The 26,934-nt window shown below is 38.6% G+C and overlaps 1 protein-coding gene and 1 long non-coding RNA gene across 2 annotated transcripts in view; one reads left to right on the top strand and one right to left on the bottom strand.

Moving 5' to 3' along the window:
- The window catches only part of runx1 (RUNX family transcription factor 1), an 83,905-nt gene that overhangs the window by 8,542 nt on the left and 48,429 nt on the right, over positions 1–26,934 (bottom strand). The window contains 5 exon segments of the mRNA XM_029446911.1: positions 1,987–2,190; positions 4,481–4,585; positions 10,906–11,062; positions 14,147–14,257; positions 14,348–14,499. Of these exon segments, the coding sequence (XP_029302771.1) occupies positions 1,987–2,190; positions 4,481–4,585; positions 10,906–11,062; positions 14,147–14,257; positions 14,348–14,499 (729 nt within the window).
- The window catches only part of LOC115018104 (uncharacterized), a 20,561-nt gene continuing 12,548 nt past the window's right edge, over positions 18,922–26,934 (top strand). The window contains exons 1-2 of the long non-coding RNA XR_003833324.1: positions 18,922–19,057; positions 19,691–19,856. This is a non-coding gene — a long non-coding RNA (uncharacterized LOC115018104). The remainder of the gene's footprint in view (positions 19,058–19,690; positions 19,857–26,934) is intronic.

Raw genomic sequence — 26,934 nt, 5'->3', positions numbered from 1 at the left:
AAATTGGACTTAAACTTTTAAACTTAAGTTGATCTCAGTTACTCCTGGATTAGTGGGAGCCTCATTTCAGAGAAAGCTGAGATTGTTAAATATGTATCATTTTTTTAAAAGTAAATAATGCAAGATCGACCTCCAAATGAATTAAAACACACAGTCTAAGGGCATTTTCTCTATTTTTACTTATCTTCTTAAATTCACCATTTAAATTAACTTAATTTAAAATTAAGTTAAAATTAAGTTAATTTAAATGGTGAATTTAAGAAGATAAGTAAAAATAGAGAAAATGCCCTTAGACTGTGTGTTTTAATTAATTTGGAGGTCGATCTTGCATTATTTACTTTTAAAAAAATGATACATATTTATAAATATTGTTCTTCTTATTTGGTCTTTAAGGGTGTCTAAGATTTCGATTAATCAGTATTAATTATAAAATTAGTAAGACTTTAATTACAGAACAATGCATCATATGCAGTAGTGGACAACACTTATCAGAAATCTTGGTTGGTTCAAATTCTGACAGTTATACACTTGCTTTTTTTCTCTCACAGTAGCACTTCCTGCCAGCTGACTCTCATTTCCTCCTTCAGGCATGACTTGCTTCCTCACACACACACACACACACACACACACACACACACACACACACACACACACAGACACACACACGCACACACACACACACACACACACACACACACACACACACACACACACACACACACACACACACACACACACACATGCAAATACAGACACAGCGTCACTACCACTGAAGGCAGAAGAGGAACAGATTCTGTATTTTGGTGGTAGAGTATCCACGGCAACCGCAACATACAGTCTCACACATACACACATACACGCACACGCAGACCACAATGGATCTCTCTAAAACCACAAGGAGGAACAATGAGGTTTTATGTAACTTGAATTCACAAGTTTGGGAAACACACAGACACTGTGTGTGTCTGTGTGTGTGTGTTATTAGATGCCGTAAACGATGTTGTGTTCAGTATTAATCTGTCAGAGGAAATATACTCCCAGTTTAACATTAGAAGTTGACCTTCGGCAAAGTGTTTAGCACTCAAAGGAAACAGCGTAGATATTTTCAAACAGAACACATTAGAGAAGCAGAGCTTTATATGATTTGAGTGTTTTATATCCTTGCTCATGTTCATACTAACTTGAGGGTTGTTGTCTCTAAACAACAAACGACTGATGCAAGATAAAAGTCCAAAAATGTCCCTCGCACTGTGAGCTAGTTTTGCTTCCAGAGAGTGATGGCTGAACTGCTTCACCAAGATTTATGTTGGTAAAAGGCACAATTTGGGAAAAGAAACTTTGTGGAGAATGACTCTTTCCACCGAACTGGAAAGCTGCATGACTCATGAGCGTTGTGATTAACTGTTCTTTACTGTACTATGCCATCCTCTGCTAATGAGATTAATATCCCCTTTTATGTAACTAACACTTTGAATACAACTTGTGTTAAAGGATAGGGTTTTCCTTCAGCATTCTACATTGTTACTGTTGCACCTTAAAAACATTGCAAATCCATCAGGACATTTGCAGTGCGGACATGTCCCAGCTAGTACAAAATAATGCTTTGCTAGCATTTGCTACAGTAACTCAGTGGATGAAGCAGACAAAGCTCCCAATTGCTCTTTCACAGTGTAGTTATTTGTTGACATCCAAATGGTTGTTCCCAGAAGTTCTCTCTGACTATTTGACTTCATCTGAATGCCCAAAACCTCAGTAGGTTACAGTGAACTGACAGCTTTTACCTCAGAATTTACTCGATTCACGTACAAGTGGATTTAAAATGTGAAAAGAAGAGCAAGTAACGGGACAGTCTTTCAGAATGCCAGTGACTGTACCGACATACAGTTGGCGTTGGACAGGCAGGAAGACTAAATGCTCTTCTTTGCTGGCTCTTGGCTTCTTTTCTTGACGAAGGCTGATAGAGGTCAATCACTTTTGGGTTCTTACCGGCAGTTATCTGAGCGTGTGTAGGGCTGGAGAAGGTGGCAGAGTTGAGCGCTGCAGATTGGCGGGTGTTGGCGGAGTGTTGATGGTGATGGAGGTGAGGAGGCGTTACCCTCATTGAACTCCGTCGCAGCTGTTCCAGCTCTGTTAGCCTCTCGGAGAAAGCCAGAGTGCCGGGTTTGACTTCATCCATCTTCTGACGATGACCTGCGAGGGAGAGATGAAATACAACGGTTGTGATTGCCGGTGGTCACATAAATATAAATATATTGTTCAGTTTCAATTGAAAATGACTAGTTACGACAGATATAATAAAGATATGTAGAGGTGATTAGTCAGCAGATTACTTCATGCTTCATACTTCATATTGATTATTTAATCTAAGGATTACAGTAACAGTTACAGCCCAATACATGTCCCAACATTGTTAACACGCTCTGTCTGCTAATGCGTTCGGGAATCTGACGATGGGCGCCGCATAGGGGTCTAGCTGTCTCCCTGTGTGTGTATGTGCGTGGTGGTCTGTCCCGCTGTCGGTGCTGTTGGCTGCACTTCAAAGCACTGAGACTGAGCTCCAGTTACAGGCACTTCCTCCCAATGGGGGAAGTGTGCGTGTGTGTGTATTTATACTGAGTATGTGTTTGTGTGTGGTGAGTTAGAGAAGAGTGATGGTTATTCACAGCTGAGCGGAGCTGGCAAGAGTCTTCCTCTCTTTCTGTCACCTCGCGTCTTCTCTGAGTCGCGTCGCTCACTTCACTTCCATTTCACATGAATTGTAATTATTCATTAAGTATTTATTGATAAAACAAATTGTGACTTTTTTTCTTCTTCTTGCCATTAGAAATCCCTGTGTTTCATCACACTGAGTGGGAGAGGAACTCAGTGTTGCGTCAGGTTCCTTATTGACTCACTCAACTCAGAGTTTGTCTCCAGGGACGCGAGGCATGTCTTCACTGAGTATCTAATTTAAAGACTACAATATATGCATGAGACAAACATTCAGCAAAACTTTAAGGGATCAAATAAAAACTTTCAGATCCAAACAATACAATACAATTCCGTCAGAACTTTTATATTCTAACCTTTTTAGGCTGGTATGCAATATAAGGAAGGACCTATAAATAGTAAATTCAAATGTACAGAGTTTAGTAAAAAAAGATGATCTTGATGAAGATAATTACTGCTGTTATAATCCTAACCCTATCGGCAATATTGATATCGTACGATTCTGCAAAACCCCATATCCCATCCAACATTCTTGCTATCATTATCAGTGTAAAGCAACTGTGGTATGGTTAAGGTTAGGGAAAGATCGTGGTTACGGGTGTTGGCACTGAACCTTGGCATTGGCATTTTAATACTATTCCCCGAAGCTTTCTCACTTTTAGCATTTAAGCACTTTTGTTCATTTAAAGGTATCCATGCTGGGTAGGAGCCTATGAGTCACAGTGTAAGAGGACATGACGAGAAGCCAATACAGACTTGCAGTGCATTGTAATCAGTGTAACTCTTTGGGACTATAATGAGAATGTTGCTGCATCCAACAAGACATATGAGATTGTTGACCCGTATTTGACGATCTACGTCCAAACCCAATGTTTAGACTAAATACAGGAAGTAGTGTGACAGTTAATGTTCGCCTTTTAATTAATCGTAACATATTCATGATCTTGACATTGACAATGAAGCCGCTGTGTCTGTAAATGCTTAGATTAATGTTATGATTGTGATTGTGTTGTGATTGTGACTGTTTTGATTTGTCCGTAACTGTGCTGCTGCCTATCTTGGCCAGGACCAGATTTTTAATCTCAATGAGACATATCCTGGTAAAATAAAGGTTATAAATAAATTAAATCTTTCACTAAATTTAGTTGTGTTTCTATAAGGAATTAAACCCTTATCTAAACCTAAATCATTATGGGGTTAACCCTAAAATACCATAAATTATTTGCCATAACTACAATATTTCCCTAACCTTACACATACCATAGTTGCTGCACGTCCATGGCTCTCTCGTACCAGCACCTGGAGCTGTTAAGGATTGTACAACTGAGATCAGTTGATTAATGAAATAATGAATGATTATTTCAGGTAATTTAGCAGACGCTCTTATCCAGAGTGACTTACAGTAAACTAACTAAAGGGACAGTCTCCCTGGAGCAGCTCGGGGTTAAGTGCCTTGCTCAAGGGCTCAATGGGTTATGTGCATATTATTGAAAGGCTGAAAAAAATGCAGTTGATGCTTAATTTACAATTGATCAAATTTGGTTTCATTTAGTTGTACAGACCTTTGTGACATCATTCCAGATCAGCTTTAAAGAATTGATGATGCCGCTGGAGTAACACTGAAAATGCAGCATTTGTGGGTACTTGTGTTCAAGTGGATCCATAGAGAATTATATGGGACCCAAAAGTGATCCCTGTGGGACTCCATATCTCATCATCTGCTGATGTGGAAATTTTCTCAATGTGTCATTTGTGTGTCAGGGTCACTCACGTCGTGGCTCTCTAGGACCGTCCACTGTAATTTTAATGGCTCTCTGGTACGTGGCCACCTGAGGGGGGTTGGTGAATACTGTGATGGTAAGAGTGAAACTCTTCCCTATTAGAGAAAAGGAGAGGACAAAGGGGAGGAAGAAAGGGAGAGAGAAGGGAAGAGGATAGATAAAAGAAAGAAAAGAGAATGGAAAACAGGGAGGGAAAAAGAAGTGTTCATTAGTGTTAGGATGCTTTTCAATCTCTCCTCTACTTCTCTCCTCCCTCCGTCCCTCATGTTCTCCCCAAATATCCTCTTGTGCATTAATGCCTTACATGACTTAATGCATTAATGCATTAAGTCATGGGCCCCCAGGAATAAACCAGGTACAACACATACTCACACACACAGGAAAATAAATGACAATATAAAGAACTAGAGATGGATTTACACCAGATCAGGTTAGGGGCGTGAAGTGTGTGTGTGTGTGTGTGTGTGTGTGTGTGTGTGTGTGTGTGTGTGTGTGTGTGTACACATAAAGTTTTTACTTGTTTGGCAGGTACAACTGCGCCTCCATCTATCTCCCGTTCACTGTGACTCTCATCCATATGTTTTCGTCTCCTTCTGTGTTATTGTCCCTGTTTTCTTCTTCTGTGTGTTTACTGGCGGATAACGTTTTTCAGGTAAAGTTAAACATAATACTGCCATCTGCTCCACTTTACACTTTTTTTAATACGCCTATTTTTATTTTTTTGAAAGGTTAAAAATACGGGATAATTACGGGAAAATATTTAAACGGGAGAAAAACGGGATGGAAGTAAAGATACGGGATAATCCCGGGAAAAGCGGGAGGGTTGACAGGTATGATTCAGACAGTCGTACTATCGTTAACCATCATTGAAGCCAGGTCACACTAGAAGGCGGCACAACAGTATTCAACCACACGTCTTTGAAACAGCTAAGACGGCCCATTTCTAGAAGCTTGGTGACGTAGGGTGTACTCGCATTGCTATTGTTGACTATTGTAGCTGGCAAGCTAACAGCTAACATGCTATCAAGTTTGGAACCTGCTATCGCTTGCCGTTTCATTCAACAAAGAGTTACTGAAGAGGGGAAAAGTAGCAATACAAAAGTAGTAATAATAATTACACAGTTTATAAAAAAAAACATTACACTGTTATGGAGCGTATGTATTTGTTTATAACTGACACTGCAAATAAGCTAATAAGCTAATAAGCTGTCTATGTTCCCACAAATGTCCTTCACCCACAGAAACACAAAACAGTGTTATGAGGACTGGTTATGCACTACGATTAGTGCATTATTGGCAAATGGTCAAATTAATCATTTAAATTTGATTTATTTTAGTGAATGTGAAAATCTTTTACACTGTCACTACTATTAAGTAAAACAGCATGAGCACTGATTTAGATAAGTGTATTTGAAAGGACACTCGCCAGTCAATCAGAAACAAGTATTTTATTTACCATGTTATAATCCAAAAATATCAGCCATAAATAACTTTACTAAAGATTTGTACTAGTGTCTGTACTACACATATATAAGTCTATGTATTTGTGTGTGTGTGTATGTGTGTGTGTGTTTGCAGCAAGCATAGTGTTGAGGGAGTGTTACATACACACACACACACCAGATTTATGTGGGTGATGCCAGGTGTTACTCTCGCTTCTCTCTCGCTTCTCTCTCGCTTCTCTCTCGCTTCTCCCTCTCTCTCTCTCTCTCTCTCTCTCTCTCTCTCTCTCTCTCTCTCTCTCTCTCTCTCTCTCTCTCTCTCTCTCTCTCTCTCTCTCTCGCTGTAGGTGGAGATGTAAGGATTCTTTCACTATACAGAATATTGATATAACTACTGTATGGTCAAAGTTAGGGAGATGGGGTTATGCCAAATACACTAATGAAGAATGAACCCTTTGCGTTTTTGTAATGCAGTCTGAGCGTTCAGTTTCCTATTCGGTAGCAAAATAGAATACAGGGAAATATAACAGCAATGAAGGTCTAATAAAAACACGAAGACACAAGATGCAAAGACAAAGCAGAGAAAAGAAGCCATGCTTGTCTTCCTCAGGTCTAGAGATATCGGTGTGTCGTCTGCATAGCAATGAACAGAGATGTTGTGCTATTGGAGGATTTGTGGGAAGTAGGAGCATCTGAAAATAAAATAAAACACCACAAGTAATGTGAGTTGTAGAAGATGAGTAGTTACTTAATGTGACCTAGTAGGTTCTTTCTAAAAGGTAAGAATAAAACCAAGTAAGTGCAGGGTTCTTGATGCCAGCCCAAGTTTGAAAATGGCATTATCTACTGTGTCAAAAGCTAGAGCGAGGTCTAAAAGAATTAAAATAGCACCTTTTGGCTGCTAAAATTAGTTCATTGGTTACGTGCCTGTGTTATGCGGGTGATTTCAAATGGGATGTGACTCATGTGAATAAATGTAAAACACTGGTCTGGGGCTTGTTGCCTTATATCCTCGACTCCATTTGTAAATAAGTTTAGGGTGGGGTGATAACCCTCGTGTTGTCCTCAGGTCATTCTGAAATGAAATCTATTGCCATCAAAATATGTTTTTTATTCTTCAAATGGTCTGAAAATAATATGTGTTGTTGAATACTATGCTCTTTACGATTAAAATAAATGTTAAGGAATTTTATTGAATTATGTTTTTTTTTAATTGAATTTAATAACTGTTGTCCTCTTGTCCTTTTCTCACAGATGTTGGGACCCCAGAGGACAAAAGGTGTATGGCAATTGGGAGGACAACACGAGGGTTAAGACCGTCCGTCACAGGGAGGGACTGCACCATATGCTGCAGGTTGGTCGACAGCATTTGGCTTCACCACTTGTTGGGATCCCGTCTCTTCTAAACAGAGAGGGACGATCCCAGAACAAGGACGATTTGATCAATCACCAAACAATGTCCATAACGGACAAATTTCAAATTCATGCATAAAACAAACTACAAACTCAAATAAAATGTATTGTACATGTGTATATCAATCTGATGCTCAACTATAATTCAAAATTTACACTGTGTATCTACATGGGGACTCCCGCTGACCCCTGCGTCAAGCACAAGCTTTCTAAATTAAGGACACGATACTTCCTGCTTTGGTTGGTACAGACCTGACTGTAGATCGTTTAAATCGAGCCAGGACAAGCCATGTATATGTCTACTCTCTATTACTGGTACATGTGGTATGCGGTTTACTTATATAACTGGCACAAGTATTTTCTGTGGATACACAAGATGAATCTGCCATACTGACGGCCACCAGAGGGTGGTCTCTGTCCTTCTCCCAGTAACACACATATTGTTTACCGCATATTCTGTTAAACACAGTGTATTCTGCGTATAAATTGTAGGAGGAACATGGAGTGGAGTGTGTGTTTGTGCTGGTTGCTTACAGAGAGAGTTTACAGTAAGATATTGTGTCTGATAGAGAGAGAGACAGGAGGAGGGAGAGAACAGCTGAAGTCTTTGTGTCTGTTGTGTCTATCAGCCAGCCGGTGGCATCACACACACACACACACACACACACACACACACACACACACACACACACACACACACACACACACACACGTTACAAAGGCGTGGTGTGCGTGTGAACAGTGTTTTTGCTGGGACTTTCTCTTTAATCACCTCTATGTCGCTCACTCTCTGAAGATAAGAGCGGATTTCACACAAGGTGTGTGTGTGTGTGCGTTTGTGCATCGTGTCAGGGCTTGCTGAGTTGGGGTTGTCCAGTTTTATTCACAATCAGCCGATCAGACAGAATCTCTTATTTACACCATCTTCAACACAGCAACGTGTGTGTGTGTGTGTGTGTGTGTGTGTGTGTGTGTGTGTGTGTGTGTGTGTGTGTGTGTGTGTGTGTGTGTGTGTGTGAGCAACCGATTTTCAGTCTCTCTTTTAGTTCCTCTTTTAAACAGGACATTAATTTTGTCTTTCACAATATCTAACTCTGTGTGAACACACACACACACACACACACACACACACACACACACACACACACGTAGTGATGGCAGGCTGAACCATCATATGAAACACACATACAAGTCATGACAGATGCTGCATCATCATTTTTCTGCCCTTCACTTCGCTCTTCGTTTTATTAGAGCCAAACTCACCGTTTAGAATCTATTTTTAGTTTTGCTGCTGATGAAAGCGGTAAGCAGGAACCTGCAAACATACATCTATGTTTTGTTTCCCTCACACTCATTGACAAAATAAACTCTGTCCTCGTCGTGCCGGATGTTCGCTCGTGAAGTGCGATCAGCATGCAGAGCACAAATCGCTGTGTTGAAAAGAATGGCAGGTAAACAGTTAAGTCCTGCACTGTTGTATTGAGCTGCTCATTACTGAATCACTCTTTAATGATTGCAACTGCTGTGTTGTGTGGTTGTCCATGAGCATGTCTAAAGCCACAATACATTACAACATTTAGTGAACTTCACTAGGCGGTAACAGCACTGCGTCAGGAACAAAAGGCTGCTGATGAGATGAGGAAATATGATCTTGGAAGGTTGGTTTGAGTTTGGTTTATCAGACATTGTGCCGAGGCTGTGCTCTGCTGACATATACTGTAAGGCCTGAACTCCGTCTCCTTCACTCTACGGGACGTTTGAGAAAAGCTTAGTGTGGACAGGAGACTACAAGAAGGTAGAGAAAAACAGACACGTTTTCACACGATCAGTCTCCGACAGTTTCACCAGCCTGAAGACAATCGATTGGATTCTTTATATCATCACTGAATCAGCAACCAGGCGCCGTAACTCTCAGGGGACAGGATTTAGTAAAACACTTTCTTCTACTCAAAAATCTATTCTGTAAATCATCAACTTCAGGGAAGCAGATGAATTCACTGACATGCAAAATGTACAGCGCAGCTCTGCACAAAGAGGAGGCTCAGAGCTGCCATGTTAACTACAGGGAACACACACACACACGCACGCACACACACACACGCGCACGCACACGGGCACGCACACGGGCACGCACACGCAAACACACACACACACGCACGCACGCACGCACGCACACGCAAACACACACACACACACACACACACACACACACACACACACACACAGAAACCACTAGTCAAACCACTAAAGCGTTCTTTGGTGTCGCCAGCTAAACTAACCACTTCCCACACAGACAGTTGATGACAGTTTAGAGGTTTTGGTGGAGAAACTCTGCTAAACATGTGGCTCCATGTGTCTCCTTATAATACGAGATATTCAACTTGCAAATGATTCACGGTTTTCCTCCAGAGACTGCACATCGTACTGAGCTGTGTGTACACACACTCTTTAAAGACTCTTCACATCTTTTACAGTCTGAATGTCGTTTTAATTCTCATAACATAACTTTAATAACTAAAATGAATATACATCGACATTTTCAATTAAAATAAATGAACATTATCATCTATAGAAGGATATAACAAACACAATAATAGTGAAGTAAGTAAATAGAAATTCGATTTCTTTTATTCCATGTTTAATTCTCTTAGTTTTATTACTACATTAAATAGTTTGAAAACTATTTGAAAAATAGTTTCAGAAAAAAATGACATTCAGTTTCAAGTTTTATTGGACTTGAGCTCCAAACTAATAACTTCAATTATAAGTTGATATTCAGATTCAGTTTTTCAATACAATCATCAAATTCAAACATAATCTAGTGTCACATATTCCTGCCCATAACTTCATTACCATGAATGTGAAAGTGCAGACATGTTGCAGATGTGAGTTAATAATTACAGAGAAGACGTATGAATCCTAAAGCGTAACACTGAAAACACGTTTTAAACCCTCCGGCGCAGCGAGGACATGAAGCTCATTGTCCTCCGTGCAGCTACATTTGCATGAAAACAAATTTCTGCTCCTCAACTTTCTTTATCTGAATCCTACTGCACATTAATCATTAATATGCTAATTGTTCAACAGCACTACTGTGGAATCTATCACATATCGACAGTTATTCCCATATTTTCATTCAGCTGGGGGAGTACTTGTCATTTTTATGTGTGTGTGTGTGTGTGTGTGTGTGTGTGTGTGTGTGTGTGTGTTAGCAGAGCTTGTGTACACAGGACTGGTGTTTTAAATAGATTAGTTGGGACATTTGCCTGTGACTGATTTAGTGTAACTGTGGTCTAGTGTGTCCGTTGAAGGGGGGGGGGGGAATGGTGGATTGGACGTTGAATGGGGGGTTACGAGGAAGTTGTGTCAACACTGTTTTTATTCACATGTACTTCCCCTAATTTATGTGCGTTGTGTTGTGAGCATGTGCAGGATTTTGGAGACGCACACTGCTCTCACTAATATTTCGTTTTTTTGCATTTGTGTGTGTGTGTGTGTGTGTGTGTGTGTGTGTGTGTGTGTGTGTGTGTGTGTGTGTGTGTGTGTGTGTGTGTGTGTACCTCTTCCACTGCGGCCCACAAAGCGCAGGTCATTGAATCTGGCCACTTGGTTCTTGATGGCAGCTGTAGCGTTGCGAAGCTCGGCTGAAAAGTTCTCATCGTTTCCCGCCATCACTGTCACCAGGGTGCCGTCAGGGGTGTCGCCGAGGGCAACCACCTAGTGAAAGAAGAGTTTTGGGACGCGTCTCATTAAACGGAGTCATTCAGCCTCACATGCGGTAGGACACATCCGAGCGCTGGTGTATGAACAGAAAGCACAATACTCACTGGGATGAACATGTTCTGGGTTCTGGCACTACATCATGCTTTTGGGTGATACAAGCATACTATAATGATTAATAATAATAATTATAATAATTATGTGCTGCACCCTTTTTGTTTCTCACTCCATTTCAAAGTTTCGTCTGTTAACTTCTGGTCACTATTGGCAGCTATAAAACACAAGTCAAAAGCTTCACACTGCCTGCAGCACACACACACACACACACACACGCACACACACACACACACACACACATACTATATAATGCTACTTCCACGGTAAATGAAGGTCACACAGAGAACTCTCAAACTTCATATAAAATATGTAAATGATGCGTAAACTGTAAACGGTGACGGCGTACTCGAGAGCACAATGTCCTCCACAGATATAGAGGGAGCTCCATTTCCATAGCAACGCTATCACACCAAAGCATCAGTGTGCAGAAGCTGCACGATGGACCGTCTCTCTGCTACCCTCAGCTACACCTCAGCTCTTTTGTTTCCACGTGATATTAACATATTGGTCTAAGTTTCCTTGAGTATGAGTTAAATATCAATACGCTGATGATTTGACAATCAGCCAATGAGCAACATCGTAAAGCAGCAGCGACAATACGTGGCCTGAAAATAGTTCACATTAACAAACTGAAAGAGGAAGAAAGAACACACACGTACACACTCAAAGGCAGCAATGGAGCATGAAACCAGCCCAGCAGAATAATGAGTGTGTGTGTGCTCTTTAGACAGGTGCCTGTGTATACCAAGGTTATAATATCTTCAGTTACTTTTTACTTTATTTTATTTTTGAATTTTGAATTTAATTTTAGTTTAGTTTTAGTTAGTTATCATTATGTGTTTGCTGGTTTCAGTTTTCCAGATATAATTAGTTAAATTTTTTATATATTTAGTTTTAGTTTAGTGTACTTTTTCCAGATATAATGAGTTTTATTTTTTATATTTATATTTTTTATATATATCTTTATTTTTTTATATATTTTTGTATATATATATTTTATATTTTATATATTTATATATTTTTTAAATATTTTTATTTTTTGTTTTTATATATTTATTTTTTGTTTTATATATTTAGTTTCTGTTCAGATAGATTTAGTTTGAGTTTCTATATATTCAGTTGTAGTTAGTAGTTAGAGCCAGGTATAATGTCTCAGAATATATATCTATATATATGTATATACATATGTATGTATACATATATATATATATATATATATATATACATACATATATACATATATATATGTATATATATGTATATATACATATATATATATATATATATATATACATATATATATGTATATATACACATATGTATATGTATATATGAGTATATATACATATATATATATATATGTGTATATATACATATATATATATATACATATATAATGTTGAAATAATGTTGAAATCTTTAGATTTGTCGTCTTTCACTCGGACGCTCAGAAGCAAACATTAGATCTCGATTAAATGACATTTGATCTACTATAATATTTAAAAGGATATATATTTAGTTTCACAATATGTTTCACTGCTTGTGCTCTACCCTGGTACACACACACACACACACACACACACACACACAAACACACACACACACACACACACACACACACACACACATTGTACAGTGTGTAGCGTGTGTGTGTGTGTGTGTGTGTGTGTGTGTGTGTGTGTGTGTGTGTCTCTATATATAATTATCAGTAAAAGGCAGTGACATCCGGCCATAATGATGCATAATGCTCCAATCTCACACTCACACACACATGCATGTGCGAACACTAATGCATAAAACTCAATAAATCAATCAGTTGCGTGTTCTGCGGCTAAAAGCTGCTTTTCCACAAATGCATTTTGTCTCAAAGTGCAGATAAAGCGTCCACACACACACACACACACACACACACACACACACACACACACACACACACACACACACACACACACACACACACACACACGATACACATCGATACACGAGGGAACACACGGCCGAAAGCAAGAAGATGAATAAATCTTCTTGATGCATAAATTTCATAAACAGTTATAGATGAATATCAAAATCTGTTCATTGGCAAATTGTCATTTATGAGTGAAGGTTAAGGTTTGGGTTGTAATAATATAATATAATAATAATTAGAAATACTTTTCTTAGCTCATGAAATGTTTTGATTTTCATTCCCTTCAAATATTAGGATCAATATTTTAAATCAAAAATAATTATGCTCAAACATTCTCTCTCTCGGTCCGTTGATATAAATGAAACAAGAAATATTTTGATAATCAGCAATACTTATCATAATTGTCATTAATAAATGCTAAATTAATACTTCAAATTAATAACAATTAACACTTTATCCACAATCTATAATTAATAATATTTATTAATTATTACTAATGCTGGGATTAGTTTGTAAACGATACATTGTATCATAGCTGATAAGAGATGATAATAATTACATTAATAAACTATTAATTAACAGTTTATTGTTGCATAACATTTAATGAAATATATTAAGTATTTTTTAATCTTTACCAAATGATTTTTAAAACATCTGTAAACATTACATAGATAGATGAACTATTACAAAATTATTATCTAATTAAATAAGTTTTATAGATGCTTTATAAATTATATCGGAGCGCGAATATGTGACAAAAAAGAGTCATAAACAAAATATGAATTGACGATTAAAATCATCACTTAAAACAATAATCACACTGTTTTTATTGAAGGAAATTCTAACTTCATTCCAATATTTGATGTGCCTTAGTGAACACATAGTGATACACATGTGTGTATTCAGCCTCTTTACTTAAGTACTAATACTTTAGCATGTAAAAGTACAGAAGTATTATCAGAAAATATACTCAGTGTATCAAAAGTAAAAGTTATTTTTGTGTTATGATTATACACACAATGCTGTGAGATGTGGAGCAGATGTATGAACACACACACCTTGAAAGCGATGGGCAGCGTCTTGTTGCACCTCCAGTGTGTGGGCAGCACAGAGCACAGGAAGTTGGGACTGTCCGTCTTCACCAGCTCCCCGGGATGATCCGAGATCACCTGTGGAAACACATGTGAGCTGTGAGGAATGTTTACGTGACGACAACAAATCCAGAGAGTGTGTGTATCTTCAGTCGCACGCCATCGTACCTCCACCATCCCGCGCTCAGCCAGGCGCAGTTTGCCCACCAGAGCCGCCCCACCTCCGGCCTCCTGGGCACTCAGAGGCAGGGCCTCGGACATCTTTCCCCCCGAGGCGAGGGCGGTGGAGGTGGGGGTGTAGCGCCGTCCGGGGGCTGGGTCTGAATCAGAAAACACGAGGTCAGTTCAGTTATGCTGCTCTAAATATCTACAGAGAATATCAATAAATATCAGAGAAGGTGAACCTCAAGAGCCCAAGAGTTTGTTCTTCGTCTTCTATCATCACACGTTGAATATCTTTTGGGTTTTGGACGACAAGAGACATTTGAAGATGTCACTTTGGGGATATTTTTCTCTATTTTCTGTGATTTCATAGAGCTCATAGAGGGTTCAGTGATAAGAAATATTTGTAGTTTCAGTCATATGTGTGAGTACTGTGTCATATGTAAACCGCACAGGTGAGAAACACACACAGACACACACACACACACACAAACACAGACACACATACACACACACACACACACACACACACACACAGACACACAGCACATGATGACACACGCTGTGGTGACTTGAATACCAGAGAGTGTAGTCATGAAGTGAAGACAGCAGTAACACTTTTGCACTCTGCACTGTGTGTGTGTCAGTGTGTGTGTGTGTGTGTGTGTGTGTGGGGGGGTAATGTAAGATTTCTAAATCCTCTGCATGTCACAGAATAAAGAAAGCCTCCGAGGGAATCTGATAAACGAGTCTGTCAGTCATTCATCCCACAACTGAAGCCACATGTCGGCGGTTTGGGGTTTTAGGGTACAGTTTGAAACCCTCCCACTGAAACCCTACGACATTGAACAACTGCGGCCTTCCTGAGAGCTCAACCAATGCACAGCGAACAGCAAAAGGTTGTGGACCCGGTCCGCAGCCTCAGTACATGGGGACGTCCGCTCTACCAGGTGAGCTTGGGGGAGTGGGGGGGTAAACTATTAGAGTTCAGTTCAGGGGAGATCTGATGGTTGGAAGTTGTACGAAAGCAGTCAAAGCAGGTACAGGTCAGACACTGCAGTGTGAAGCTCTGTGCACATTTTGAGAAATTGTAACTATTTGAATAATAATAATAATAATAATTCAGAATGTGTGTTGTGCAAGTTGTGATGTTGGATAAAGGCACACATTAAATAACAACAAAACAAGAATGACTTCTATAGATTAAATGGATTCTGTATATCCAGATAAATGTTATAGAAATGTGATACATTTAAAAAGAATGTGTGTTGTGTCGAATATCTCCTAAAAACCTCCTGTGACATGAACAGACAATATATGGTAATAATTAATTATTATTATATAAGTATGTAAAGAACTTTATAGAGCTTTTATAGTTAACATGATATTAAACTTCAATCTTAGAACACTTTTAGTGTATAATATTATTTATAATGCACCTCACTACACTTCTTTATATGTACTATATGATTGTATAAGTAATATGTTTGTTATTACAAAAGAGAACTTTAATAAACGCAGAGGGGAATTTTACGAGTGACTTTGTATTATGTGTGTGTAAAGACACTCAGTCGTGTTTTAAAGCATCAGAGACAAATCGTAGAGATATGACTTGTACCGTATTTTGCGTCCCACAGGAACACCATTTGGGCGCCACAGTGCGTCCAAGGATACCCAACTTCCCGGTCTTCACTATAAACCTCCCGATTTCGTCTAGTTTACAGCACAAGAAGCAGATGTGTTCTGTATATTTCTCGACTTCTTGTTGTCTGCCCCGTAAAAATCGCCCCGTTTGCGGCACTTTATCCAGACGCGCCGGAGTTCAGCCTTTGTGCGTAAAGGCCGGGGACAAAACGACGTACAAAAGCGGCTTTCCAACACCTGGATGCAAGAATTAAAGTCACTCCGAGACTTGTGATGGATTTTGGAAAGTCTTCAAAGCTCTTTCTGTCTTCTCGCAGCTGAAATTAAGCGTCCACACATTTTTGGCATCAAAAGTGGAAGGAAACTGGCGAAACAGGAACAAAAAAACAGGGAAAGTAAATCAGAAGTAATTTGACTTTAAATCTCGTTTCCTCCTGATTGTAAAATGATACCAATGTTCGGTTACAAACAGGTTGCACTCTCTCTCTCTCCCCCTCGAGATGAATGGACATCCCGGCTGACAGTGCCGGCCTTTTACCGGCAGACCTCCATATTTGCATCTCATCTGTGCGCGGAGCAGCTGTCGACCAATGGAAAGGCTCGCCACTGGCTGTCACTAGAAGGGGGTTGACCAATCAGTGTTATGTCCGTCCGACAGGAGGCGGGGTTTAGGGGGGAAAAGAGAGGGGGAGAAAGCAGGGCCGTACTTCCTTTTTTTGCTGAAGAAGAACCTCTTTGCATTCACTCTGTGCTCAAATAGAGTGTGTGATACATTGCAGGGCCATGTCGTATATCTGTGCGATACTGGATACACGAAACTGCACATGGAATAAAAGAAATTTACAGATACATTTATGAGAAAAAAAGTCTACTTGGATAAAATCTCCTTTACTGCCCAAAAATACATGTTTAACAGTTTTTCTTCAACAAGTGTAAAAACTCTCTGATTTACAGAAATAATACATGCTGTCACGGTGACTGCTTAATAAGATAAAGCAAGTGCATCCACGGCAGGCTGTCAGTACCAGATACAGACGGTAGGGGGCAGTAGGTGATCTAAGTCATGGCACTCAGCAGAGCCACATCAAACATACACCAAACTCCTTTTAATAAATGTTTTATCTGGTGTTGTTTAAGACCAACAATAACAGTTAAAGTACACATTTTTTGATCGGTCTAATTTATTTGAATGGTATAGACAGTTTTAACATTATTTGAAGGTGTATTTAGATTGTTTTTTAAAATCTTTGGTATGATTGTATATGTAAGTATGTAGATGTTTTGTCTCAATTAGGCTTTCCAGGTTAAATAAAGGTAAACACAAATACATCATAGATGCGGGTGAATCCTGACAAAATTCACAATCAATATCACAGCATTACTGATGTAGGTAGATATGATATGACATTTAAGTGTTCAAAATCCCGTTAAAAAACATTGTTTAAATGATGATGATTTAGTCCCGCAAAATATGGCGTTCATTTGGATACAGCTTATAACATTTATACAACATTTTTCATGATTATATGGAGAAATAATGTCATTGATATGAAGCTTAATCCAGGCAGTTTTGATAATTTGATAAAATAAATAAAAAATGAAAGTTCAAGTTTTGAATACAATACAATACATATACAATACAATACAATAATTTATTCAAACAAAAGATAACTGTAGGTTGAATATTATTTAGATTCAGATCTGAAATTCTTTTGATAAAATTATTTATTTTCACTTTCATATATATTTTGATATTTAAGTTCTTTTTTTTCACTTTCAGATCTTTTGGCCCTGATCTGGTGTGGAGGGCGGTGCTTGAGTTGAGTGGGACGTTGAAATGTGAGTGACAGCAAAACAAAAAAGGCAACGTATGTATCGCGAGAAATATGATTCAACACTTTTTAGACAATATTCCTGTGATTGGCAGTGAAGAGACAGGGGAGTTTAGACAAACCATACAGTTAAAACAAACAAAATAATTCCTTATGGTGTTTATAATCTACAACAAAAATTGCGGAAATACTGTCCTTCTAAATAACTGAAAAACAGCAATGAGCCTTGCCATAGATATGTGTGACAATCAGTAGATGTGAGTTCAAAACATTAATTCCATCCTACAAAATAAAGCCTTCTAATAATATTCATTGCTCATGAATCAATCGTGGTCAAAAAACTGTTTGCTGCCCTCCATGCGTCGGCTTACCATTCTAATTCTAACTCTTCCCCTTTTGTGTCGGACTCACTTCCTTTTCATCAGGGTTCAGAATCCTGTAGGCAAGTATAGAGACCCCTGAACAGCGGGGGCAGCAATGTATATATTAAACTCAATAAATAAACAAAATTGGCTCTAACATACCGGCCCCTTATTAGTCATATAGTAGGACAATTACGTAAAACAAAAATGAGCCAATTAATAAATAAAAAAAGACTAATTCTATTTACAAGTAGGTGTCAGGTTCTGATGTTCAAGACAAGACTGTCTTCGGATTTGAGGTGCACCTTTAGATCTCCAGTGTTCATCTTCCGATAGAAGACACGTCTTCAACATCACACTTTGCACAAGACCATTTGAACCAGGCCAGATTTCAATAACATAGCAAATAGCATCCAAGAGTTTCTGGGGGCGGTGCTATCTACGATTAGGACTAGGTCACCTTTGGTGAAGTTTATTTTTTGGTTCTTACATTTACTTCTTTCTTGCACAAGCGGAAGATACTCGCTTATCCATCTCTTCCAAAAGAAGGTCTGCAATACATGCTGCTTGTCTACAGCGTCAGCGGAAGTATAAGTCTTCTGGAAGGGTCCTGGTGGCATGCTTTTGTTTTCAAGAGGAGTAGATGGTTTTCATTTAGAGGTTCCAAGCCGATCGTTAAGCAGTGTATTCTGTATCTTTGTGTTATCCAGTTCCATCCAGTTTGCTCCGATAAAGTTGGTGCCATGGTCACACCTGATGCTTGACATGAGTCCAGATGAACCTGTGCAAGGCTTTTATTCAGAAGTCAGTGTTATGACGGAGTCTGGAGAGCATGTTGCTTCTTTTCAGGATCAGTTGAGAGATATGGGATTGTTTGGGTAAGATGATCGGATTTTATTTTAATATCCAGTTTATGGCTCTCTTAAGTTTGTTCCATGCTGAGTAGTACTCAATGAATTTGCTTGTCGGGCTCTTTTCTTCCACTATTAGACACACACTGACTTCCTTCTTTACCTCAGGATCAAGTTCAGATGAACTTGAGATCTTGAGGCATCTTTTGCCATTTAGTTTAAGGTTCATTCAGAAGTCCTAGTCCTTGATACCATCTTGTTGATCTCAAGAAGGCTTGTACATTCAACCCTCGTGACGTCCAGTCAGCTGGATTTTTGTTTCCATTTAGTGCCAATGGACATCCACTGGTCTTTGTGGGATAGCTCACAGATCAAAGAACTCCTGTTAGCCAAGTTGTTAAATCTTCTTGTCTCGTCTCTGATATACTTCAATATACACTCGCTGTCTGTACAAAAAACTGAAGGCTCCAGTTTAGAATCCAATTCAAACCAAGTAAGTAAGTACAGTACGACTGTTGCTGATCTATTTAGTTAGATTAAATCTTACGTCTTCACAGAGGGCGATGGTCTGTTGTTCTGTATCAACTGACTTGAGGCAGTCATCCACATAACAGTTGGTTTTGACTGTTTTGCTCACCTCTTTGTCAAATTTGTGCCCAGTGTCGTCAACAGTTTTGGACAAAGCAGAATTCGCACATGTAGGGGAGGATATTGCACCGAACAGGTGGACAGTCATCCGGTACTCCTCTAGGTTCTTCGTTGTGTCCCTGTCCGGCCATCACAGGAACCGCAGGAGTTCGAGGTCATCCTGATGGACACATACCTGGTGAGACATACTCATCATGGCAATAGGCTCATGCCGGAACACCGATTATTGAGTTTGCCAGGTCAGGCCCTTGCAGGAGTTCACATTGAGTGATGTGCCTTTGTATGTTGAAATACCACTATGATTGTTTTCTTCTTTTATGGTACACTGTGTGTCTTCTCGCTAAAGCATGGGCTCATTCTAGCTTGGCGACAAGTTCTTTCATATAAATCACATGCTGTAGATCTCCACATTTCTCTTAATTTGAAGGGCAGTTTAGAGATGATCAGTTGGTTGTGGGTCAATCCTGTATCGCGTTGCAGCAGCCTCAGAGATACAAATAATTTTCTATGAGGGTGCATGCTTCCCGTCCCCCCTAGCCGGACACTTTTTCCCCACAGACTGGCTGCTCCATGTCCTTCTGTAAGTCCCTAATTACTGTACACAGAATGATAAAACCACATAACAGTGTGCGGTATAGCTTATTGTCCTAAAAACACTCCATCAAACACTACATTAAGTCATTTTCAGCATCCAAAATCAATTTTAAAGCTAAGAAAATTCAAGTGTTTGTGATTTTTAGTTGCTCATCTGAATTTATCGGGTCACATGACTGACACAACAGAACCTGATTGGATGGAATGAGTCCACTCACTTCTCCCTGGTAGTGTGGATCTTCAAGTTAAAATTTCAAACAGCAAAAAGTCTAAATTTCAACATTTTATGTGCTGGAGCTATCGACCACACAACAAATCATCGTCAGCAGCAGATCTAGATTGGTCAGTTATTATTTTAAATATTATTTAAAAATATTTGAGTGCTTTACATTCGATGGTATTTAAATTTCAACATCAACTATTCAGTAGTGATTAGTACTCAGATCATTATGCCTCTGTATGAGTCTGGTGTTCAGTGTTTGAGGTAAATAAAATCATTTATGGCAACTTTACCCAAGCTTAAGCTGTAATATTTATTTTGAATACAAGAAGGGTCATTTTTCATTAAATGTCTATTTTTCCGTACACACTTCCTGATACTACCAAACTTTACAATATTTTACTGCTTAATGGTGGTGATCCTGTGCCCCTGCCTGTTTCAAAGAGACCCATTTGGGAGTCAGTCAATTCAATTTGAGTTCAACACGCTGTCGGTTGAGTTTTGGGAAACGCCAGTCTGCCTCTGCATCCATCCCTCTGTAGCCAAAGGGGGGATGATAAAAAATGTAAACGCCTCCACTCTCGTCTCGGCCTGAGGTGGACGTGATGTGTTTGTCCTAGGAAATATCTATTTTTTACTTCCTCATCGAAAGCTCATTTGTCCTTTTTTTTCAACTTGTTATCTGAAGATCAGCTGTGGATAACTTCAGATGCCTCAAAATTGCGTAAAAAAAATTCACTGCTTGTCACAGATTGTTTAATTGCATAAAAAGCTGGATCCGAGATTAACAAAACAATACTACAGTAAGAATGAACACATTTTCCTTACACAAAAGCACTTCTGTCAACCTGCAATTTCATCAACGTTAGTGTCATTAAATCTGACACTGGACATATATTCCTCATAGAACCACACTTATAAATAATTCAAACACCGACGGATGCTTTGAAACTATATATCTGTGAGGCCTTATGCCAAGTATACAGACAGATTCTATAGAAACAGAGTGAGTTAAGATGCTCACAGCAATACATATAGCCATATATCATTATACATATATATCCTGTTGGTTATTTGTGGCACTGTTCAGAAAATGATGCTGCATGTTGCTACAAAATGTCTGAAATTGAATGCAATGTATGAATTATCTAGGATAAAAATGGATTGGATCCTTTTAAACTTGAAGATTCAAGTCAAAATATGTGTATCAATATCAAGGGAAATAATCAAATGAAGACCACTGTAGGAACATTTAAAGACTCAAATAAAACAGAGGAATGAGTGAGAAAGAAAGCAAAAAACAAGACAGAGAGAGAGGAGTTGGATTTCGCTCAGCAAGCATTTCCCACTGACTGACCTGTAATGTGAGCTGTCAGTGTCCTCTGATCCATAATCAATACCCAGTAACAATCACCTATCAGAGCTATTGATACCAGCATTGCTTAATATTATCAGCCACAGCAAATATGTGTCATTTGTGGATCAATCAAATAAATAAATATAAATAATAAATATGTTGCTCAAATTCAAGAAATGCCCAAGAATCATTTCTACAGAATAAAAGCAACATGTAGATTTAAGAATATTAATCTTGTAATTATACATCATTCCACTATCATTTAGAATTGGTGGTCAAACGAGGGCTACATGTCCACTAGGAACAAAATACTATATTATAGTATTACTGTATATGGATACTTTAGTAATATCAAAAATATTGCATTTACAGCATCATCCCAGCAAATATGGCTTCAAAAGCACATATTTCCCATTGTGAGCAAGAATCTTTGTTACGAAACTCAGTCAAAGTTCTTAGTTCTTATCCCTTCAAAATAGAAAGCTAATATAATCACCAATCATAATCCATGTATTAAACTATACCTATAAATATACACTGAGATTCAAGTCAATGTCTGAGTGTGGAAATTAAACAGTCTCACTAAAAACCCTTTATGGAGCCCTGGAGCTGATGCTCAATTATTCTACACCCACAGCATGTACATAAAGGGAAACCTGATCACCAGGAAAAGAACATAGGACAATTCTAAAAACCCTGGATTACGTTCAATGTCAATGTTTCTCATGTCCAATGCTGGTCGCTTTTTTACAATGTCTGCACATGGCAACTATGAGTTTTAGGGAACTAAAACACCTGGTTATGTTAAGGGTTAGGCAACTAACATTAGGTTGGGGAAAGCTTGTGGTTAGGTTTAATAAAAAGTCTGTTAAAAGTCTGTGACAACTCTGGTGGCCTGCAGAAGCCAACCTCCACACCCTGACTCATGCACACAAAGGTCCTTCTCTTCCTCACATAGAACCTCAAGAACCCAGTAGAATCCCAGGACAGGATAATACCTAAAACTAGATTATAGAAGTCCTTACTTTAGTTCAGTATGTAGCAAGGCACTGAGTCTCCATCCACACCAGCTGAAATGCTTAAAATCATCGGTATTTACTGAGAAGCTCAAGATCATGCGTTTTGAGGATTACAGTGTGAACAACGAAAAAAGATTATTGGATAATTGTGGACACAAATGATGTGAAGGTAATGTTTCTACAACACAACATGGAATAAACAAGATAAACATTTATTAATGTTGAGTTCAACTTAATAATAATAGCAGAAAAGTGTCATGGATGAACCAGACATGATTGTGATGATGATGATGATGATTATGAGGTGTCAATAAGAATTAGCTTTACCAAAGAGTCCGCTGCCTGTCCGGCCTTTCCTCATCAGGTACATGGCCCAGGACAGGGGGCCAGAGCTGGAGAATGCCCCAGGGTTCATGCTTCAATCCTGGGTGCAAAAGCAGCAACAGCTGGGGACAAACTTCCAACACCCAGAGGGAAGAGAAAAGAAGGTATCAAGGGAAAAAATAATAAGACGACGAGGGAAAACAGCATAAGGGTGATGGGGAGAAATAGAAAAGGTAAAAGAGAAGGAACAAATGAATTAAGCTTGTTATTTCACTTTGTGTTAGTCCAAAGCCCCACTTTTTTAAGAACACATAAAAGAGAGTCAGAAACTAAATCGGCAAAGAAGAGCTCCAGCCTGTCCACACCTTCACAAACTGCTTTTATACGCCTCATTCATCACCTCGCCCCCCCCCCCCCCCCCCCCCCCCCCCCCCCCCCCTCCTTCCCCCTCCTTCCATCTCACCCTACATATTAGTAAAAACAGAAAAAAGTGAGGGAGAGAGGAGGAGGAGGTGGTGGAGAAGGAGGAGAGGAGCCAGTCAAGCTTAATTCATTCCCTCCTTCTCTGAAGCGTAGCCACGGGGGACACGACTCCACTTTGCCCTCAGGCTCTTTAAAGCTGCTAATTTCATTTAGCTACTCAAATGATTTTCTCCCGTTTTCCTCCCTCCCTCCTTCCCTCCCTCTCACCCTCCCTCTTCCTTGCTATTTGGAAGTTCTGGTTGAAAATTGAGGTCACACACTTGAGTGACATGAGTTTTTTTGACTCAAGTACTGAACCTGCCCATTGCTCATTTGTTGACCTATTTGTCCGTCCGTGTTCTTTTTGAATGCGTGTTCATGAAATGTGATGGATAAAGATGGATTTAGCTTGTACATGACAAGCTAGCCATCACTGTTACTGTTGGCTTCTGTTGAGAACACGGGATATCTAGAGGTATAACAATAAAAGATGGACTTTATTGATCCCAAATAGGGACATTCTTGCATTACAGCAGAAGGTTATCGATGTATTGGTTGCTTAGCCTCTGACTTGCTAGTTAGCAAGAAAAGCTAAAAACCAACAAAACCTTAAACTACAACATAGTAAGGAAAGAAAAAGTGACTTAGGATTTTGGATGTTCTGGGTGGAAACTGTGTTCACACACTTTAGTATGTGATTAACTATTTAAGTCATACACTAAACTTCCCAATAGCTTGTTTTACTGGCTGTTTTGTCTATATTCAATATATTTATGTTCATAAAGTTTGCATACGACGTTTTTGGGTTGTACTTGACCAGATTACCAACGCTGTCATTGTTAGAATATTAGGTAGCTAGCTAAAAGTGGCTCATTTTGCTTCACGCACAAAGCTGAAAACCAACAAAATGTCAAAGTGAACTAGATAGATAGATACTTTATTCATCCCGAGGGAAATTTAGGCATCCAGTAGTTTAAAATACATTATACATTATATAATTATTAACATTACACACCCCCCCTCCCTCCATTAAAAAGTAAGTACAAATAAAATAAAAAATAAGCAATAAAGGCTGTACATTATAAATGTAAAAATATATAATTATAAATAATTACAAAAGTAATTTTACAACACTGCAACATTGATCACTTTTTTTGTTTGAAATGTTTGAATTGTTGGAACTACAGTTAATGAGGAGGAAGGAAGGAAGGAGGAAGGAAGGAGGAAGGAAGGAAGGAGGAAAGGAAAAACAGACTGCATTACAAAGAAAATAATAAAGAAGTTAAGAGGAGAGTCGAATAAAGAGAGTTATTATTTTGCAGAGCTGTTGTACTTCCAACCTCTTTATGTTGTTGATTACAGCTCTTTCTTTCTACATACATTATGTCATAAAGAGAAATTCACTTAATCACGTATCACTGTTTCTTGTTTGAACCCGTTTCCTGAAACTATAGCTCAGTTTCTCAAAAAAGAATGAACCTTTTTATCAAAACTCCACAAAATGTCAAATGAAACATTGCATTCAAACCCCTCTTCTCTTTGCACACAGCTATCATATGAATACATTGCTCACTCCATCAATTCAAATCCGGTGTGATACATTTAAAACAATATCAAAATACCATTTGTATATATTTTGGCTTAACGAGGCCGTGTTACATATTCAAATGTAAAATGTTTCTCCTTTAAAGATTAGGTTTTTTGGTCCCAAGATACAGTAAGTTGCAATTATATAATACACACAGTATAAAGACTGTTGCCATATTGTAAAACAATACTGTGAATATGTCATATAAATATTGCATTGATACAATCAGTGCAACATTTGTGAAAATATACAAATGTTACCTAATTCAAAACTCACAGTAATTAAACTCATAAGTGAAATGAGAAACACTACAGTACAGTAAGGAAATGTTTTTTTCCCGGGAAAGTCATTATGAAATCAGTGCACAAATAGAAAAAGGTTAGGGAGCTGTATTTGTTACTGTAATACAGTAAAATGTTCACCTGAGGTCACCTGAGGCTCTTTTAGGCTTTGACACCTGGTTGGAGTGTTTTGCCAGTTTGAAAGCCGGTGTTTTCCAGGAGTACATAGTTTACTGAATGATTACATGTGCTCAGACTTTTGCAAAAATGTCATTTAGACTTGTGAAAAAAACCGGAATCGTGCTGAAAGTTAGCAGTCGAGAGTGTTGTTGTTGAAACATGAGCTTGACGTTTTCAGAATTGTTTGCATAGTTAATAATAAACACACACATACACACACACACACACACACACACACACACACACACACACACACACACACACACACACACACACACACACGCACAAACACTTTCTATTCAGTATAAGCCTTTGCACTACAAATAGACATCTCTGTGGTGATAATTTTGTAAACATGGCGGCGATGAGAGTAAGATGGAGAGGAGAAGGATGCCCCAACAGTACAACACTAGTTTTTGTTTATTGTAATTTTACTGTTTTATCTTTGCTATCGTAAGTTTACAGTAACACACAGTTTTCTTTGTATTTTTTCGTTTTTCTAAAATCCTGGAATTGCAAAAAAAAACTAAAAACATTTCTGAAGCCTTGTCTATTTTTGTATTGTGTGTATTTTTGTACATGTGAGCAGATGTACTGGAACAATCTTTCTTTGTACGACGTACTACGGAGAGCATTGTTTAGTATAAAGTACATCTGTGTGCTGGAGCAAATGATGCCTGTGTGTATCATTCTGCTGATAAAATGTCACTTTAAAGGATTGTTGGGTTTGATTGCAGAGTTTCAGCTGAGCTTTTCCTGAACAACTCAAAGAAATGCATCAGTTTTAATGAAGGTGGTTTGTCCAGTGGACTGTCAGACATTTTATTTGAGTGTCTTCACAGTGTGAATGAATAGAGAACAATAGAGAAACACACTACTTTTTGATCCCAATCCCACAATGCAATGTGTCCCATTTTTTATTTACAGTTCTGCAACATTAATGTCACATGATGATGATTCTTCTGAAGACTCATTTCAGATTTATACAGACTTTTCATAACAGCTCTATCTGAGCTATTGTGTTAATTCTGTTCCAGTTTTTACAGCCAAATATTTGCTAAACTGATATCAGTGACATCAGATAGTACCAGTTTATAACCATGCTGTATGCTGTTTATCATTACAATGTGATGGACTGTAAGGAGATGCTCGCCATATGTTTTGTTTCTACAATAACTATTGGGTCGGCTACAGTTTGTTTCCTTATATGTACTGTTAACTCAACAGTTTG

This window comes from Cottoperca gobio, chromosome 2, assembly GCF_900634415.1.
Source record: "Cottoperca gobio chromosome 2, fCotGob3.1, whole genome shotgun sequence".
Taxonomy (NCBI): domain Eukaryota; kingdom Metazoa; phylum Chordata; class Actinopteri; order Perciformes; family Bovichtidae; genus Cottoperca; species Cottoperca gobio.
The sequence above is the reverse complement of the archived record's forward strand: the minus strand, read 5'-3'. Positions and strand labels throughout refer to the sequence as shown.